At 42.3% G+C, this 18,016-nt stretch overlaps 1 protein-coding gene across 2 annotated transcripts; it reads right to left on the reverse strand.

Annotated features, from left to right (window-relative positions):
• Window positions 1–1,020: 1,020 nt before the first annotated feature.
• Oprl1 (opioid related nociceptin receptor 1) lies at window positions 1,021–5,493 on the reverse strand. Of its 2 annotated transcripts, XM_051184072.1 has the most exons (5): window positions 5,420–5,493; window positions 4,657–4,913; window positions 4,080–4,113; window positions 1,958–2,313; window positions 1,021–1,880 (listed from the first exon to the last, which is right to left on the reverse strand). In XM_051184072.1, the coding sequence occupies exons 2-5, from the start codon at window positions 4,802–4,804 to the stop codon at window positions 1,357–1,359; spliced, it is 1,062 nt and encodes a 353-aa protein (XP_051040029.1). In that variant the 5' UTR covers window positions 4,805–4,913; window positions 5,420–5,493; the 3' UTR covers window positions 1,021–1,356. The 2 variants fall into 2 exon arrangements, with proteins under 2 accessions (XP_051040029.1, XP_051040020.1); XM_051184063.1 differs by lacking the exon at window positions 4,080–4,113.
• Window positions 5,494–18,016: the final 12,523 nt, after the last annotated feature.

Raw genomic sequence — 18,016 nt, forward strand, 5'->3', positions numbered from 1 at the left:
TACCCAAGGTTGCTAGTATTTTGGTAGCTGATCCACAGAAAGAGCATCTACAAAGCCTCTTATTCTCTGAACCATCAAATAGATCTCCAAGGTACAGATTCTTCTTCAAGTGTCCCCAAAACCCTGATAGTCCTTGCAAATTGGTTCAAATGAACAATTTTAGGATTCAGCTTCCATAGCAACTCTTCATTTGATGCCAACTTCCAATGTGACAGCAAGCTCAGGCCTTACTCAAATATGCCCTAAAGCCTGTAAAAGAAGCAGGTAGTCAATGTAGATACAGAACAGAATATGTCCTGACTGCTACCCTTCCCAGGCTACAAGTATGCTTCTAGCAGTACAGCTGCTGACCTCTGGTGTCAAGTAAAAGGACTGCCAGAGAGTTGTGGAGGCTGTGGGGAACGAGAACAGAGCATATTCTGCTCTGCCCTTCCTAAGCAGTCAAGACCAGTACATGTTTGTCTCCATGTTGTGAGTAGCCTACACAGGTCACACAGCAGTTTTCTCCTGATTACCTCCCACACACCTAGAAGCAGAGCTTATCAAGCAGTCACAGTGGTTTTGGAGGGAAAGAGCTACAAGGAAGTTCTGGGTATTGGCCCCATTGGCCTCTTGCTGAGAAGGTGACCCATGTTGGAGCCATAGTCAGATAGAACAGGCAGTGCCAGTGCCAAGTGAAGTCCCCTTCACGGACATCATTTACAGCATGGAGAGAATCTTCGGAAAACAGCCATCCAAGAACCCACTGATGCCCACCCACCTCAGGTAATCTGGTTGCATCAATGGAGTCAGAACCAAAAAATGTTCCAAGGCAGCTCTAAGCTTAGGGCCAGTCTCAATTTGAAAAAAAAAATGCTGCCTACTGCAGCACCAGGCAACACCAAGTATTTTCAGCAGTCCTATGGAATTACTGAAGGCTGAGGGCAACAGCATGCAACATGTGACCAGATGATCACTGCAATGCCTCAGGTTGAGCTCATCTAGAGCCAGGGCAGCTGGCAGCAGGGAGAGGCCAGAGAAGAGTTGAGTGAAGCATGTATACCTATGGTGGGCTCACCAGGCATGTCCATTGTGCTATGGGTGTTTCCATGCAGTGTCCTTTGACCCTCTCTGGTCCTATACCAGAGTGGGGAGCCTAATCTGATATAGGCCATAGAGGCCATCTTGATGCTTTGACCTGTCCCATGGTGTTATAAGGTCTCCCTCTAGGATTAAGCATCCTGAACCAAAAAAAAAGACCATTCAAGACCCCAGATGCTCAAGGTCAACCTAGAGAGCAGTGACCTGTGTGAGTTCTGTGTTGGGTGTAGATGGGCTCTGAGGGCTGACAGGCACCATGGGCAGGTCCACGCCTAGTCATGCCGGCCGTGGTACTGTCTCAGAGGTCTTGCAAGCAAGGCCCACATCCTTGGCAATGCTGCGCACACGGTCAGAAACCTGCATCTCCCGGTGCAAGGCTGAGGCACAGCAGAACTTTCTAAAGCAGGCCTTGAAGTTCTCATCCAGGAAAGCATAGAGAATGGGGTTGAGACAGCTGTTGACATAGCCCAGAGCTGTGCAAAAGCGCAGGATGGCTACTGCAGTCTCACTGCCTGGCTGAACACCCAGTCCTTGGGCCAGCACAAAGACTTGCACAGGTGTCCAACAGACCACAAACACAGCCACCACCACCAGCACCAGTCGTGTGATACGCCGCAGGTTCCGGTCCTTCTCTCGAGAGCCTGAAAGCAGACGGACACCTCGGAGCCGCCGAATCATGAGGCTGTAGCAGACAGAGATGATCAGCACAGGGATGATGAAGGAAAAAAGGAAGATGCAGATGGCAAACACAGGGCCCCAATAATCCTGAGGGGCAGGGATCTCCACCAGGCATTCGATCTCTGCAGGAGAGAAATGGGGTTAAAAGGGCCACCAAGAACCATGGGGAATTGGTCAGAGAAGAGGACCACCCACTGACCTTCATCCTCCACTTGTGCTGAGCCCATGATGGCAACGGGAACACCAACCACTGAAGCCAGGGCCCATATGGCCACATTAATAGCCTGGGCTTTGCTGGATGTCCGAACATCAAGGGCACGGATAGGGTGGCAGATGGCCACATAGCGGTCTACACTCATGGCAGTCAGAGTGAAAGTGCTGGTGAACATGTTGTAGTAGTCAATAGCAATGACAGTCTTGCATAGTGCATTCCCAAATGGCCAAAAGCCCAATAGGATATCTGTGCCCTGGAAGGGCAGTGTCAGCAAGACCAGAGTATCAGCCAGTGCCAGATTAAATATATAAATGTTGGTAGCTGTCTTCATCTTGGTATGCCTGTAGAGGACAGAAGAAATGCCCCATTTGACCACTTTGGCTGGACTTGGCAGCAGAGGGGCCACCATGAGGATCATCATCTTTGAGTCTCTCAACTTCAAAGTCTCCAAGGGAGCTTGTTAAATGGCAGATCCTGCACTACACCCAAGGTCCACTGCTCCCCATGTGATTTTTGACATCTACCAAAAAGGTTTCAAATCATAAAGAAAGGACCCTGAAAATTTTGGGGTGTGGAGGAGCACTTGAATACATATCTAACCTGAATGTGAACTTTGTGAAAGGAATCAAGAGAGAAAGGTGCTGTCTTCTCTCCTGAGTTTCTCTTAACACTCCTCTCAGAAATTTTGCAGGGCACTGCCTGAAAAAATTATCAAAGGTCTTTCAAGTGCACAATGTTGTCTAGCAATGAAAACAGGAAATGGTGGGCCAGCCACGTATTGTCAATTCTGATGACCTGAGTTCTATCTCCAGGACACACGTGGTAGAAGGAGAAAACCAACTCCCTCATCGACCTACATATTCAGACAGACACACACATACATATAAATAAATGCAATATTTTTTTTAATTCTAAAAGAGGAAACAGGAAATGGCAACAAGAACAGGAGGGGTACAATTAGGTTTGATTATATCCAAGCACCTGGAACCATGCTAGGAACATTGTAAGTAATAAATATTAATGGAATGGATTAGTGTTTACAATAGTGTTAGGAAAGGGTGGTTATAGGTATAGTTGGTGATGATAGTGATGGTGATGAAAATTATGGTGGTGGTTATAGTGGTCATGGTGGTACGGTAGTGGTAGCACTAAAGATGACAGTAGTCCGTGTCAGTTTAGTTGCTATTAGGGATTAAGTTCTGTTTCTTAGAAATTAAACCCAGAGACCTTAATTACAATAACAATGTCAATGGTAATGGTAGATATCTGAGACAAGCTCTTCACATACATTTTATCTCACTTGAGGTTTACAAAAATGCTATTTTGATCCTTACTCTAAGGGGAAGGAAATTGGGGCTCAGAGGAGCTAAGGAACTTTCATAAGGGCTTAGAACTGCTAAAGTGTAGAATGGGGCTCAGACCAGGGTTTTTTGTTTTGTTTTGTTTTGTTTTTTGACTCCTGGCATACACCCAGCTCAGACATACTGTATGCCATCTCCTGGGCCATTGTGGCCACAACAGTTCCTGAGAATAGTTCTCTGGAGATGCTAGTGGGTTGTCTCCTCTAATGCCTTAAATGGCTCCAAGAATTTTAATGTCCCAAAAACAAAGGAGAAATGTAGGAGAAAAGTGCTGATGACAAGAAGAGAGGACAAGGCTCATAAACTGCCCCAGGTTGCTGCACTTCTTGCCAAAGACACATCCTCTATCCATGAGGAGGCACATGGACTATAGATAGTTTCCCACAAGGGTCCTCTACTGGAAGTCAATACTGAGAAGGCTTTTCCTACTGTACTGTCTAGTCACATGTCACATGCATACACACATGTGTGCACATGCACATATATATATGACTATATGATTCACATTTCCCATCTATCAAATAGAGAAAACAAAGCCCATGGTGAACAGAGTTTGTTCAGTAATACTAACACTGATACCATCAAGGGGGACGTACTCTCTTTCTTCTGAGTCATCTCTTTTTGAAAGAGGAAATATCTTATATCAGTGAAGAACCTTGCTCTAGTTATTTACCATTAAAGTACCTCCCATGTCTTCCCAATGCCCAAAGAATTTGGTGTCCCCAGTCTGGTATTCAAATCCTCACCTGCTGTCTCCAGTCCCCCTCAATGCCCTCCCAGCTGGAAAAAAACAGAGACCATCATTGCCACAACACATCTGCCCATTGTACATGCCTTGTGTAGCTTTCTTGTCCACAGAACTGTACCTCATACTGCCCCATCTGTATCCCCTCACTATTGACTCTACCTCAATCACCCAGTATATTGTTGCCTTCTTTTTCCTATTTCTGAGCAGCAGTAGAGGGTGGGCTCAGTCAAAAACATATGCCATGAACAGGAGCTTCTCTCAAGAGCCAAAAACCAAGGGTTTCAGGCCCAGCACCAGCTCTTCTGCCTCTCTGAGAAATCCTAGGATCCTGTGTACCAATGAGGTCATTCACACAGACAGCACTGCATGGACTTATCTGCAGCTCCAGGTGGTGACATCTAGTCTGGGACAGATGGGGGCAGAACAGGAGTTAAACATCAAGGTTGATCCTGCCCCCTGAACAGAGAGGAAAGAAACTTGATGGAGCAAGCAGAAAATCCATACTTGCTCAGATTCTTCCAGAACAGCCTCCTGCCTCAGGTTCCCCCTCCACAGACTGGTGGGGCCCAGCCTACCTGAGGATGACATACATGACGAGGCAGTTCCCCAGCAGCCCCCCGATGCACACAGCCAAGTAGAGCCCCACGATGGTGACCTTGAGTCCAAGGGGCAGGAAGGCGCTGTGGCTAGCATTGAGCAGCAGGTGGTGGGGTACAGTCTCATTTAGGAAGGACAGGTTGCCTTCAAAGTGGCTGCCATACAAGACCTCCCAGAATGGGGCAGGGAAGAGGGACTCCATGCTGTCACCCTGCAAAGCCACTCAGTATAGTTCCTGGAACAGGGGACAGAAACAAGTAACCACAGTGCTAGACACAGTCCACTGGAGCCTTAGAGTGCAGCACAACTAGCCTGACAGGCACGTGGAACACCTCCATGGGCATCCACAAACACTAGGCTCCAACACAGACACAAAGACAAGGACAAAGGCACACACATGAGCACACGATGACGAACACAGAGGTGTGGGAGCCCACGTACTCACATGGTTACCTCATGTTAGGGTTACAGACTCATATAGAAGCTACGTGGAGATAGGTACACAAGCACACATATCTACCCACAGAGACTCAGAGGCACACAGCCATCTGAATACAAAAATGCCCAAATCGTCTGAAAGCACACTGGAGCACAAAAGACATGGGATTTATCCAGAAATGCCTAGGGCTCGGGCATTTTACATAACTTCCTCCCAGCCCCCAGCCCCCAACCCAGAGTCCACCCCCACCCCACCCGCCCCCACACAGTAGCAGCAGTAGCCCTCACTAGAGTCCCTCTTACCTCCAACAGTACACTCAACCTTTATGGAAGCTCGGCTGAAACAGACCCTGATGTTTAGCAGAAAAAGCGAACATAGGACTGAGCAGTGATTCTCATTCCAGCATGGGGGTCTCTGCTCAGGCTGTGAATGGCTCCTTGCTCCTAGCTCCTGCTCCGAAGATAAGATATTGACTAGACGCAGCAGCCAGTGCGGCAGCCAGAAGTGGGGGAGGGGCAGGAGGCTGCGGCTGAGAGAGGGAGGGGCTGTGCAGGTTGGAGAAGGGAGCCAAGAAAAGGAAGATCATCAGACCAGAACCCCTAGGCTCCACACCAGGTAGGAACAGACAAAAGATTAGAGTACACATGAAGTAATGGACCCACCCACCCAAGACAGAAGCACTCAGGAGCTGAGACACATGATGGGGACATCCATAAACACAAAAATGGAGACATGAACAGGAACTCAGACACACATACACACACAGCCTTAGACACAGGGACACACACAGAAATGTACACAGAAAAGCTCACCCAGAGGCAGATGTGAGGCTTCCACACGTGCAAATGTTGTGTGCTCGTGTGTGTGTGTGTGTGTGTGTGTGTGTGTGTGTGTGTGTGTGTCTTTTGGTTGGTTGGTTTGGGGTTTTGTTTGGTTGCTTGGTTTTGGGTTTTTTGTTGTTGTTGTTTTGGTTGGTTGGTTGGTTTGGTTTGGTTTGGTTTTTCTGAGACAGGGCTTCTCTGTGTAGCCCTGGCTGTCCCAGAACTCACTCTGTAGACCAGGCTGACCTCGAACTTACAGAGATCTGCCTGCTTCTGCCTCTCAAGTGCTGGGAACCACTATCACCCAGCACAAATATTGTTTTATACAGCCTAACCCTGACCAGACTTTGCTAGCTTTCCTGCCCAATGCTGTCCTCTGCCAGGTGTCTGGTAGGGAAGAGCAATAGACAGCAATATCCTGACCCAACTAATTCTGCAGGTAAAGGTCTTGTTGCAAATAAGCAAAAGATTGTCTGAACTGAGGACCCAGAACTGCCCTGCTTCTACTGTGTGCTGCTTATACCTAATGTATGCCAAGCCCAAGACAAAACCGAGCTCATGAATCCCCACTACACATGGCCATTGCCACCCATATTACCCTCACACAAATGAAATCATCACACCTCTAAGCTCTGAAACTGCCTGTCAATATGACAGGAATAAGGGAAAGCCAGATCTGCTGGCCACTTGGAACCAGCATCACAGCTGAGACCCAGACATGGATTTTTGTATACACAGAGTAGGCAAGCTCCTAGGGACCCTCTTCCTTGCCAGCACAGGGGTCATAGTCCACTGAAATAAAAGCTGTAAGTCAAGGTCTATTCTGAGTATCTAGCCATCATCAAATCATAGGCTTGTTTTTCCTGTCTGGGCTGAATGAGAGCCAGACCTCCCACATACAGCCAGACCCTGCTCCTTCTCCAAGGATGGGGACCTGGTTGCTAGGCAACTCACAAAAGTGTTGCTAGGATACCTGTCCAACCAGAAAAGGCCGAAGCAGACAGACACCCCAGGACTCAGCATCCCAAGCTGTCTCCAAGGACTTGTCTCTGCAGCTGAGACTCAGAAACACATGGACACTCAAGGAAACACACGAGGACACATTCCTACAAATAAACAGAACACATACAGAGATACCCAGACAGGCACAGTATAAACACAGAGACATAAGTGATATGTGCTCAGAGAAGCACGAGGATGTGAACTAGGGTGGGAATAGGCAAACACAGATTAAGGTCCTTAGATATGCAGCACACAGGTATGCACTCTGTCCCTCTGTGTGTCTCTGCGTCTCTGTATCTCTCTGTTTCTATCTCTCTTCCTTCCTCCATCCCTCCTTCCTCCCATCCCAGACAAAGCTGGCCCCTGATCTCAAAGATTTGAGGAGGCAGGAACACAAACACACTCAGACTCCTGGAAGCATCTTCTCCAAACAACCTGAGTTTTCAGAGGTCTCTGAACCTCTACAGAGCCTCTTTTCCTAGTATCCTTCACCTGCCGTCCAGTCCAGGCTCTAGATTTGGAAAGAGGATGCAGTAAGCATTGTAAGTGTAGGCAGAACAGAGCCACAGAATGTCCCATCCTCTCTTGGTCTTGGGTTGGCTCCTGTGTGCTTTGCTTTGCCCTACTGCATGGATCACACACCCAAACTATCTCCAGCTCCTATTCTAAGAAGTCTTCCCTTCCACTGTCCTCAGTCCCAGGAGTCCTTGGCTCAGCTTCATGGCCTTAACTATGACTCAGCTGCAATGTTGTCAGGTAAAACTGAGCTCTGGTCTTAGCGTGTATCTATAAGTGTATATCAGTAGAATGTAGCTCAGAGTCCACATGCTCACATGTTGTCTGACAGGTGAGTTGGTAAAATAGGCACTGGTGGTACAGAGGAAATATCTCTAGCATCTTGATCCAAATAAGAACATACTTTAATCTTCTAACTTTATACTCATTTATTTTTATTTTGGAACAATCTTTACTATACAAAATCCTTTTGTATCCAAAAGCAGTGCTTTTTTTTAACCAATTTTTTTATTTGGTAAAAACTATTTTAAAAATATTTTTATTTACCAAAAATATATTTCACACCTACAGCCTTTATATCACTTTTTCTTGGCTTGGTGGTTTTTTAATGTATTTATTATAACTATTGTTATAATTACAAATTTAGAAAACACTTCCTTTTCAATAAGATAACTATATTTCAAATTAAAGAAGCTTCATTTAAAACACAGTTTTAATCTAACAGTTATAGATACAGGTAAAACATAATAATAGTGTTGTGTGGGGGGAGTTGCTTGCTTGCTTGCTTCCTTTAAGACGGTCTCACTATAGATCTAAGGCTGGCCTGGAACTGGCTATGTAAACCAGTGACCTGTCTCTGCCTCCTGAGTGCTGGAATTAAAGATGAGCACCACCATGCCCAGTGTGTTTGTTTGTTTGTTTGTTTAAGTCCTCTGGTTGAGGGGGGCATAGTAGCCAGAGATGTCAGATTCCCCTGGATTTGAAGTTACAGCAGTTATGAGCCACCTGAAATGAGTGTTAGGAACCAAACTTGAATCCTCTGGTAGAGCAGTAAGTGTTCTTAATTGCTGAGCCATCTTTCCAGCCTCAATAGTCCTTTAGGTTTTATTTTTATATATTTATTTTTATGTGTATGGATGTTTTGCCTGTATGTCTGTGCACTGCATGTGTAGAGTGCCCTTGAAGCCCAGAAGAGGGCATCAGATTCCGTGGGACTGACGTTCCAACCATGTGAATGCAAAAAATGAACCTAGGTAATCTGAAAGAGCAGCCGGTGATTTTAAGGACAGAGCCATCTATCCAGAACAGATTTGTGTTTTCTTAACAAATTTAAAAGAATTATTTATTAAAGAATAGGCAATTCAAGCATTCGCTTCTCACTAAGGTTTATGAAGCATCCAAAGCAGAATAAAGGTTTGGCATTTCTGACTTTATTCCTTTTCAATCAACTGTTTATCTTCCTAGTAACTGTGTTAACCATTTAATAAGTATTTGACCAAAACTATCATTATCTTCCTTTTTGTTTTTGTTTTTTTAAGACATGGTCTTTCTATGTAGCCCTGGCTGTCCTGGTACTCACTATATATACCAAGCTAACCTCAAACGCATAGAGATCTGCCTGGCTCTGCCTCCTAAGTGCTGGAATCAAAGGTGTCTATCAACATACCATGCCCAAAGTAGGGGGTGCTTTCCATTTTATTTTTTCCAAGAGGGTGGTTTTTTTTTTTTTTTCTGTCTTTATGAAGCTAACTCTTTTTTGTTTTGGTTGGTTGGTCTGGTTTTGTTTTGAGACAGGGTGTGGGAGTTTGAAAGTAATTGGCCTCCATAACCTCATAGGAAGTGGCTATTAAGAAGTGTGACTTTGTCAGAGTGAGTATGTCCTTGTTGGAGGAAGTGTGTCACTGTGGGGGCTCATGATACTGCCCAGTGTCTCAGTTGACTTCCTGCTGCTTTCAAGATGTAGGACTCTCAGCTACTCCTCCAGCACCACATCTACCTGCATACCATCATGCTCCCTGCCATTGTGATAATGGACTAGACTGCACCTCTGAAACTGTAACTCCCCTGCCTCAATTAAATGTTTTCCTTATAAGAGTTGCCATGATCATGGTGTCTCCTCACAGCAAGAAAAGTCCCAAGACACAGAGTTTCTCTGTGTAGCCTTGGTTGTCCTGGAACTTGCTCTATAGACAAGCCTAGCTTCAAACTCTCAAATATCCACCTGCCTCTGACTCTGACTGCTCCAATTAAAGACCTGTACCACCACCTCATGGTAGGGTTCAAGAAATCAATTCATGATCACCTTGCTGTGATGGCACAGCTCTTGAAATTTCACACAGTAATGCAGCAATGCAATAAATGTAGTTTGTTGTGTAGAGATCTTGAAGCAAAGCATGTATGTGTCAAAGAAAAATAATATTTGTTTTGGAATGTCCCTGAAGGCAGCAGCTTCTATTATGTCCTGAATGATGAACTTCTTTTTAAGATTTATTTATTTTTGTGTATATGACTGTTTTGCCTTAATGTATTTAATACACAAACTATGCTTAGAAGGACAGACCGATGTGTGCCTGTTGCCTAGGGAGTCCAGAAGAAAATATCAGATCCCCTTGAACTAAAGTTACAGGTGGCTCTGAGCACGATTTTGGGTGCTGGAAACAAACCTGGACCATACGAGAAAGCAGTAAGTGCCTATAACCACTGGAGCCATCTATCTATCCCCCAATAATGAACTCAATGGCCTTGTCCTTGGCACACACCAGGCACAGTTGATATGATGAATAGTTCCCCTGGCTGAAGCCCTTTTTGACAAAACTATTGTCTCCTCCTCCTTCTCCTCCTCTTCCTTTTTCCCTTTTCTCCTTCTCTGTCCTCTCTTTCTTCTTCTCCTCCTCCTTCTTTAGCAAAACTGTTTCTCCTCCTCCTCCTCTTCCTCTACCTCCTCCTCCTTCTCCTCTTCCTCTTCTTTCTTCTTCCTACTCCTTCCTTCCCCTTCTCCTTTTCTCCTGTCATCTTGGAGCCAGAACCCAAAAGAGCCATAAAGGTAAATTTTAATACCCAAGATTTTGTAGCTCTTATTTAGATTCATTATTTATCAGCTGAACTTAGGCAATTTAATTATTTTTTCCAAAATCATAAAAAAATTACTAATCCCAAATTTATATTTTAATGATATGAATCTTCTTAGAACAAGGCAGAAAATTAAATCTTAAAGATGGTATGACTTAATTCTTACATGTTAAAGACAGAGAGTCTAACATGATTGTTGACAAGGCTTAAGGATCAAATCGACATCTAGTAAAAGCATGAAGTAAAATGTGAAGCTAGCCACATATACTTAGGTAATATCTAATTCCCATTTTGGAGCTAGATAGCAGAGTAGGGGGCTGCCTTTACTGATGATAAGATGGAAATATATCTTCCTCAATGTGGCTATAGGCCAAAGCTTTTTACACTTTTAGTTTATAGTGAAGTAAGTTATAGTTCTCATGATTGCTGTGTATCTAAAGGAAAGAAACAGGGAAGGAAATGAAAGACTATAGATTCCTGAGTAAGACATCATCTACCCACCCAATGCAATCCTATCCAGTATAAAGTTTAAAGACACAGACACACACAGCAGTTGAGTTTTTAACCTCTCATGAAATGAAAATGCATTGAGTCTAAATTCACCTATTTTGACCTTAAAAGTCATAGAAGTTGGCCTAGCAGTGATGGCACATACCTTTACTCCCAGCACTCTGTAGGCAGAGACAGGTAGATCTCTTAGTTCAAGACAAGTCTGGTCTACAGAGTGAGTTAAAGGAAAGCCAGCACTGTCTTGGGGGAAAAAAAGTTAGAAACAAGCCTAAGCTATCAACCAAGCTGATAATTAAAAGTCTCTATGTAGTTTTTTGGGAGCTGGCTTGTAGGACAGTAAATCCATTTACAAGATCTGTCTCAAAAACAAAACAAAATAATAAGAATAATATGATATGGTATAATAAAAGCAAATAAGACAGGCAGGAAAGGAAAGGAGCAAAAAACATTTTTAATATTTCAGGGTTTTTTCTGCTCCCAGTGCAGCTATGGCTCATAGTCCCAAGAGACATCACAGCTCCAAAACATTGGATACTAAAGAAATAGTTTGCTCCTCATCCATCTATTGGCTCCCACAAGCCAAATGAATGTCTACCTTTGATCATTTTCCTTAGGAACAGACTCGTGTGCCTTGATAAGAGAAGTAAACTTTTGAATACAGCACTTCATTAAGATTGATGGCAAAATCAGGACTGATATAACCTACCCTACTGGATTCACAGATGTCATCAATATTGACAAGACTGGAGAGAACTATAGTGGCACCTTGTTCCATCGGTGGAACTACAAGTCTGATTGTAATAGTTGAGCAATTATTAAACTACATTTCCTTATTATCCCATATAGTGATAATACTATCTTTCAAAGACTAGAAATTTGCATTATATTGTTAAATGAGCTGTATAGGTATAATACCTTGAACAATATTAGAAATGTATGTTTAGTATGTTTTAGTAAAATTATTCTCAAATTTGGATCAATATACATTTGTATATAATATATAAAAATCCAATCCAATGTAAAATATTTAAAACTAGTACTTGCTTTTTAAGAGTGGAGTTGATAATCTACCTTTTTATCTTATCATATCTTTATTCTCCCTTTTTTGTTTTTGTTTTTGTTTTTGTTTTTCAAGACAGGGTTTCTCTGTGGCTTTGGAGTCTGTCCTGGAACTATCTCTCACAGACCAGGCTGGTTTCAAACACACAGAGATCCCCTGCCTCTGCCTCCCAAGTGCTGAGGTTAAAGGCATGTGCCTCCCTTTTTTCTTTTCAGGGTAGATCCAATAATCTACCCTTTTATCCTATCCTATCTGTATTCCTCTTTTTTTTTTTTTTTTTCAAAAACAAAAACTCTGAATCTAATCCCCTTTGTTCAACTTTCTTCCTGACCATAACCCTCGGGAGGCAGGTGAATCTCTGGGTTCAAGTCCAGCCTGGTCTACAGATTGAGAAATCCTGTCTCAAAAAAAAAAAAAAAAAAAAAAAAAAAAAAAACCATGAAGTTAGAAGAGGAGAGGGCCGGAGAGATGGATCAGTTGTTAAGAGCACTGATTGCTCTTTCAGAGGACCCAGGTTCAATTTCCAGCACTCACACGGTGGCTCACGGCTGTCTGCAACTCCAAGATCTGAAAACTTCACACAGACATACATGCAGACAAAACAACAACACATGTAAAATAAAAATAAATACATTTTTAAAAAGAAGTTAGAAAAGGAAAGTGTAGAGTGGAGGTAGGATGAGGGAGAGTTAAAGAAGAGGAAATAAGAGGTAGACTTACAAAAAATCATTAAATGTATGTATTAAATTCTCAAACAATAAGATATGGATATCTTAAACCAAATGCTTTAGGAAGGGTCCAAAAAATCCAACAAATGGGATTCTAAATAACAGTTCAGAATAAACAACAAATGAACCATTGGCCAAAGCAAGGGAGCTTTGACCTTCAGAAAGAATTCACCAAAACCTACCTAAAGAAATAATGCCAAATGGTTTGAACACAAAAAAAAAAAAAATCCATGTTAGTACCTTGCTCTAAGGCAGGTGACTCTTCCCATGAAAAGTGATTCACTCTTGGGGTTCCATACATGGGCACTATAACTGTACATGCAAAAACACAGCTCTCACCTCAAATAGGATAAGATGGAGTGTATTCTGGAGCTATATATGAGTGGCCATGGCTCAGGAATACAAATTTAGGTTACATCAAATTCCCTGTTCCAACCAATAACAGTTTCATGAAATTTTATTGTAACAGAATAAAAAAATCATAAATCAAGGGACTTTTCAAATGTATTGGTAAACATCAGATAGGCAGTTACAGCAAACTATGGAAAGCTCAGGCTATAGACCTCAGACACTAGCTGATGGCAGGCTGAGCCTTTGGGAGGGTGGAAGCTAGCAGTCCAGTAATAGTCTCCAAAAGGTTTCACCTGTTAGTCACAATGACATTAGGTCAGACACAGAGGTGACAAGCAATGACTAAAGATAACCCATGAGAAATTGTAATTATGCTCTCTACCTACAACACTCCAACCTCTCTACAATCATTGAAGCTCTCATTAATTATCAGCCTAGCAGAAGGTTCACTGGAAGGTGCTGTTCTTTTCAAGAACTTTGGTTCACAGACTTCTCCAACCCCATAAAGGTAGAGGAAATGTTATAGTGCCTTCTTATAGAACAGAATTTTCTCCCACTCCTAGTGTGACCCTACCCCACCCATCCAGGGGAAATGGCAAACTCCTCACCCATGTGACTCCCTAGCATAGGTTCTGGGAAGAAGGTTCAGAACTCTTAACGTAAACAATGGCTCTATAGTAACAGTGTATTCCCAATTAAGTATTATGTATCCAGAAAGTCTGCTTGGAGGAAGTGGCCTGCAGGTGAGCCTCCCCAACCATTTCTTCCTAAGACCAGGGTCTTCCTCCTCACAGCCCATGTTGGTGCTAGAGTCCAGCGCTAACCCCAAAGCCTACGTGGGAAAGAAGGGATCAGGAAGAACTTCCTAGGGTCATTGGAATGCAAAAGCTTGAGGGCTAGAAGAGGTCTCTTTCAAGATATTTGATAATAGCAAAGTCTTTTAAAAGAGAGTAAAGTAACATTTAAAAAAAAAAAAGTAAGCCACACAAGGATGGAAAATAGAACACAGGGAGTTTGGACCGTATATGGTACTTTGTTAATTTTGAATTTTTTGAATGTTAATGAACAGAAAATGACAGCTGCTGAGAGACATTGGATTGGGGATGAGACTGCTAAATTAAACCAGTTTAGCTACTTTAGAAATGCCTTAACTTTAAAATGGAAGTCAGAAAATGTATTGCATTGGGAAAGTGGATACGCTTTTGTTTCCACAGAAAACAAAAGGCTGTGGATTCTTTCAGGGTTAAAAGGGATCGGGTTTGATAAGGGAGATCCCCCTGAAAATCCAAACTACAGACATAAAGAAATAAAGCCAGAAAAATTAAAGACAGGTAACATATATTTTACCTGCTCAAACATAAAACAAACAAAACAAATCATCGTTAGCTGTCTTGTGTATGATGAACAGTCCATACTTGTGTTAATGCAACATGTATGTTACCTTTAAAAGTTTTTATGTTTTCAGAACAAGGGGACCAGACACCAATGAAAATGAGTAGCCCAGGTGACTCAGCCTCTCAGAGTGCCTGTATTTTCCCAGAATTCTGTATCCTGAACAGCTTCAAGACTGCTGGATAAGAGGGTCCAGCCTCACAAACTATTATAGCCAAGACTTCAGATAAGCCTCGTACTTTCCCATTGCACAGACTGCACATCAAATGTTATGGCTAGTATTCCCGGGACTTGACCATTATCTTGATTTTCTCAGGTTCCCTAAAGATGTCCACGTTCCCAAGAGGTTGGGTTGGGTAGTTTTTAGTCATTTAGTGGCTTATGGGTATTTGTCATCATTTAGAGGGTTTGGTTACAAGTTGCTATTTGTCATGGTCAAGAAAAGAGCTGAACAAAGGAGATTAGATTCAGGGATCTCTTTCTGAAGGGAAAAGGGGAGGTTATGGTGCAGAAATGATGGGATAAAAGGGTAGGTTGTTGAGCTTACTTTTGAACAAGTCTCAAATATTTTACATTGGTGTGGATTTTTATATATTGATACAAATAAGGTTATTTTTGTTCTACTGTGTGTTTCTATTCTTGTCTAAGGTATTGTACCTATGTAACTTATTTTAAAACGTAATGTAAAGTTTTAGCCCTTAAAAGCTATTTAGGATAATAAAAAAATACAGGTTAGTAGTCATCTATAACAATCAAACTTATAGTCATATTAGATATGTTTTCAAGGACATGTAGAGATGTATTTTAGATAGGCAATATTCAAACACTTCAAAAACCTATGAATACGGCATCTAAACTGTTTTAATTGAAAGGTCCAGAGTAAGTCAGAACATTAGCCCAGTTACCCAGATTCTTCTATTGCTTGAGCCTTGCCCTATGTTCTCATTCACAGGGAAAACAATTGGTTAAAACTTAAAACAAGACCCCAGCTATGTCAAGAGTTGTGTTAAGATAACCACAGACTTGTGTAAACAAACTTCATACAAACCCCCTGTTAAGCTTGTACACCTTGTTATCACAAATTATACTACTGGTTGTAAAATGTTATCACAAGTTGTAAATTCCCAGAATTACCATCACCCAAGACTTAACCTCAAATGGGCTTTTCATGACAATGAGACACATCTACTCCTGGCAGCACCAATCTACTTCAGAGAAGATGATAAGCATCAAAGAATCTCCATATGGAGTTTGCTTTCTTTGTGACAAAAGTTAGCCCCTAGGAAAGAAATCACCAGCCTCAACTGCTGACAGTATGCTCTTCAAATTGGACAAGCAGGAAACAAAAGAAGACAATTGTCAAACATTGCCAAGACAAGGTAGATCAGTCCTTCAAAATTCCTGCTTCACAGAAAAGTTTGTCAGATATTTTAGGCCTGTGGGCAGAAGATAGATGCCCCAATGTTACAGAGGAACCTTGGAGTGACAGTCATTTCTCTTAATTTTGGACGTTGCTTGCTCAGCACTTTCTGTTTACTCAGGTAATAATATATCCTTCTGCAGTCTTTGATGGGGTTGAAGACTGGATAATTTTCCTTAGTTATGATAGAAGGTAAATTAGGCACAAAACTTAGGACTCACTGAGATACGATTAATTATGGAGTATTTCCTCTGAATTTGCCAAATGTAAATGGACTGTACATTGTAAATGTAGCTCTTACCTGATAATTATTCTTATTGTATGTAGTTTTACTGTTAGAGTTAAAACCTTTTTCTTTTTATTTAAACAAAAGGGGGAAATGTTGTGAGATATTTGATTACACTGTATAAACATATGTTACTGTAACTGGTTTAATAAAAAGCTAAACAGTCAATGGCTAGGCAGGAGGCATAGCAGGGACTTCTAGATAGAGAGAGCTCTGGAAAGAAGAGACTGGAGTCGCCAGCCAGACTTGGAAGAAGCAGAATAGACAATACAGAGTAAAGGTAACTGAGCCATATAAAAAAGAGCATGGATTTCAAAATATAGGTTAATTTAAGTTATAAGAACTAGATAGGAACAAGCCTAAGCTAAGGCCAAGCTTTCATCATTAATAATAAGTCTCCATGTCATTTGTGAGCTGATGGCCCAAAGAAAACTCCGTCTTCAGGGATCTTCATTCCACTCAGCTGTGGAGATGAGGAGGCAAGCTTGGAGACTGGATGATAGTTCTAAGTGGACCTTCAACCAAGAGGCCTGGGCAAGCTTCCAAAAGCAGTGGGAACAGTTAATAGTTTCCTGAAGAAAGACCAGAAATTTAGCTTAAGCCAAAATTTCAGCTATAACAGGCTCACCTGCAAATAACAGGGACCCACCTCTCAGCCAGGATGGACTAACTACAAGTGAAAAGATGATCTACCACAGGTGATCAGGTTCCAAACTCCAGAAGCCATAATCCATACATATAGGAATGAAAGGGAGACTTAAACACAGGCACTGGAAATATCACACTCATTAACAGACTATAGACTTAATAATTTATGTGGAATGATCAAGTGAACAAAATAATTAATAGGATTAAGAATTGAATTATGCCAGGTGTGATGGTGTAGAACATTAATCCCAGCACTCAGGGAGGCAGAGGCGTGCGGATCTGTATGAGTTCAAGGCCAGTCTAGTCTGCAGAGCAAGTTCCAGGTCAGCTATGGCTGTTACACAGAAAAATCCTGTTTCAAATATATATACATATACATATGCATATACATGTACATATACATATAATTACATGATATTTTTTTCTCTCTGAGATTAGGGGACATAGCTTAATTTAATTATACATTAATGTCCATTTATTTTTCCCACAAATTCTGTGGGAATATTTTGTGCCCTTCTATTTTGTCTGAATATGTGGGAATTACATTTCTTTTTTTTAATAGTGATATTTTATTTTTATTAATTTATTTTTTTATTTTACATATTGATCCCAGTTCCCTCTCCCTCCCTTCCTCTCTCCCTCTTTCCCTCTCTCCCACCCTCCCATGCCCCCTCCCACTCCACGTGTAGGGTGATGCCCTCCAGGTGGGGTCATCTAAATCTGTCAAGTCATTTGGAGTAGGGACTAGGACTTCTCTCTTGTCTCTGGGTTAAGGGAATATCCCTCCATGGGGGATGTGCCCCCAAAGTCCTTTTGTGCACCTGGAATACATCCTGGTTCCACTGTCTGAGGTCCCTTAGACTGCTCAGGCATTCTAGCTGAGACCCATATTCAGGGGGTCTGAGTCGGTTCAATGCTGGATTCCCAGCTATCAGTCTGGGGGCCCATTAGCTCCTCCTTGCTCAGGTCAGCTGTCTCTATGTGTTTTCTTTAAGGTGAAGAGTACTTCATTTTATTATGTACACCAATTTTTTTTATTATACATTCATCTCTTGATGCACAACTAGCTTCATTCCAACTCTTTAATATAGTGAAT

This window comes from Phodopus roborovskii, unplaced genomic scaffold, assembly GCF_943737965.1.
Source record: "Phodopus roborovskii unplaced genomic scaffold, PHOROB, whole genome shotgun sequence".
Classification (NCBI taxonomy): domain Eukaryota; kingdom Metazoa; phylum Chordata; class Mammalia; order Rodentia; family Cricetidae; genus Phodopus; species Phodopus roborovskii.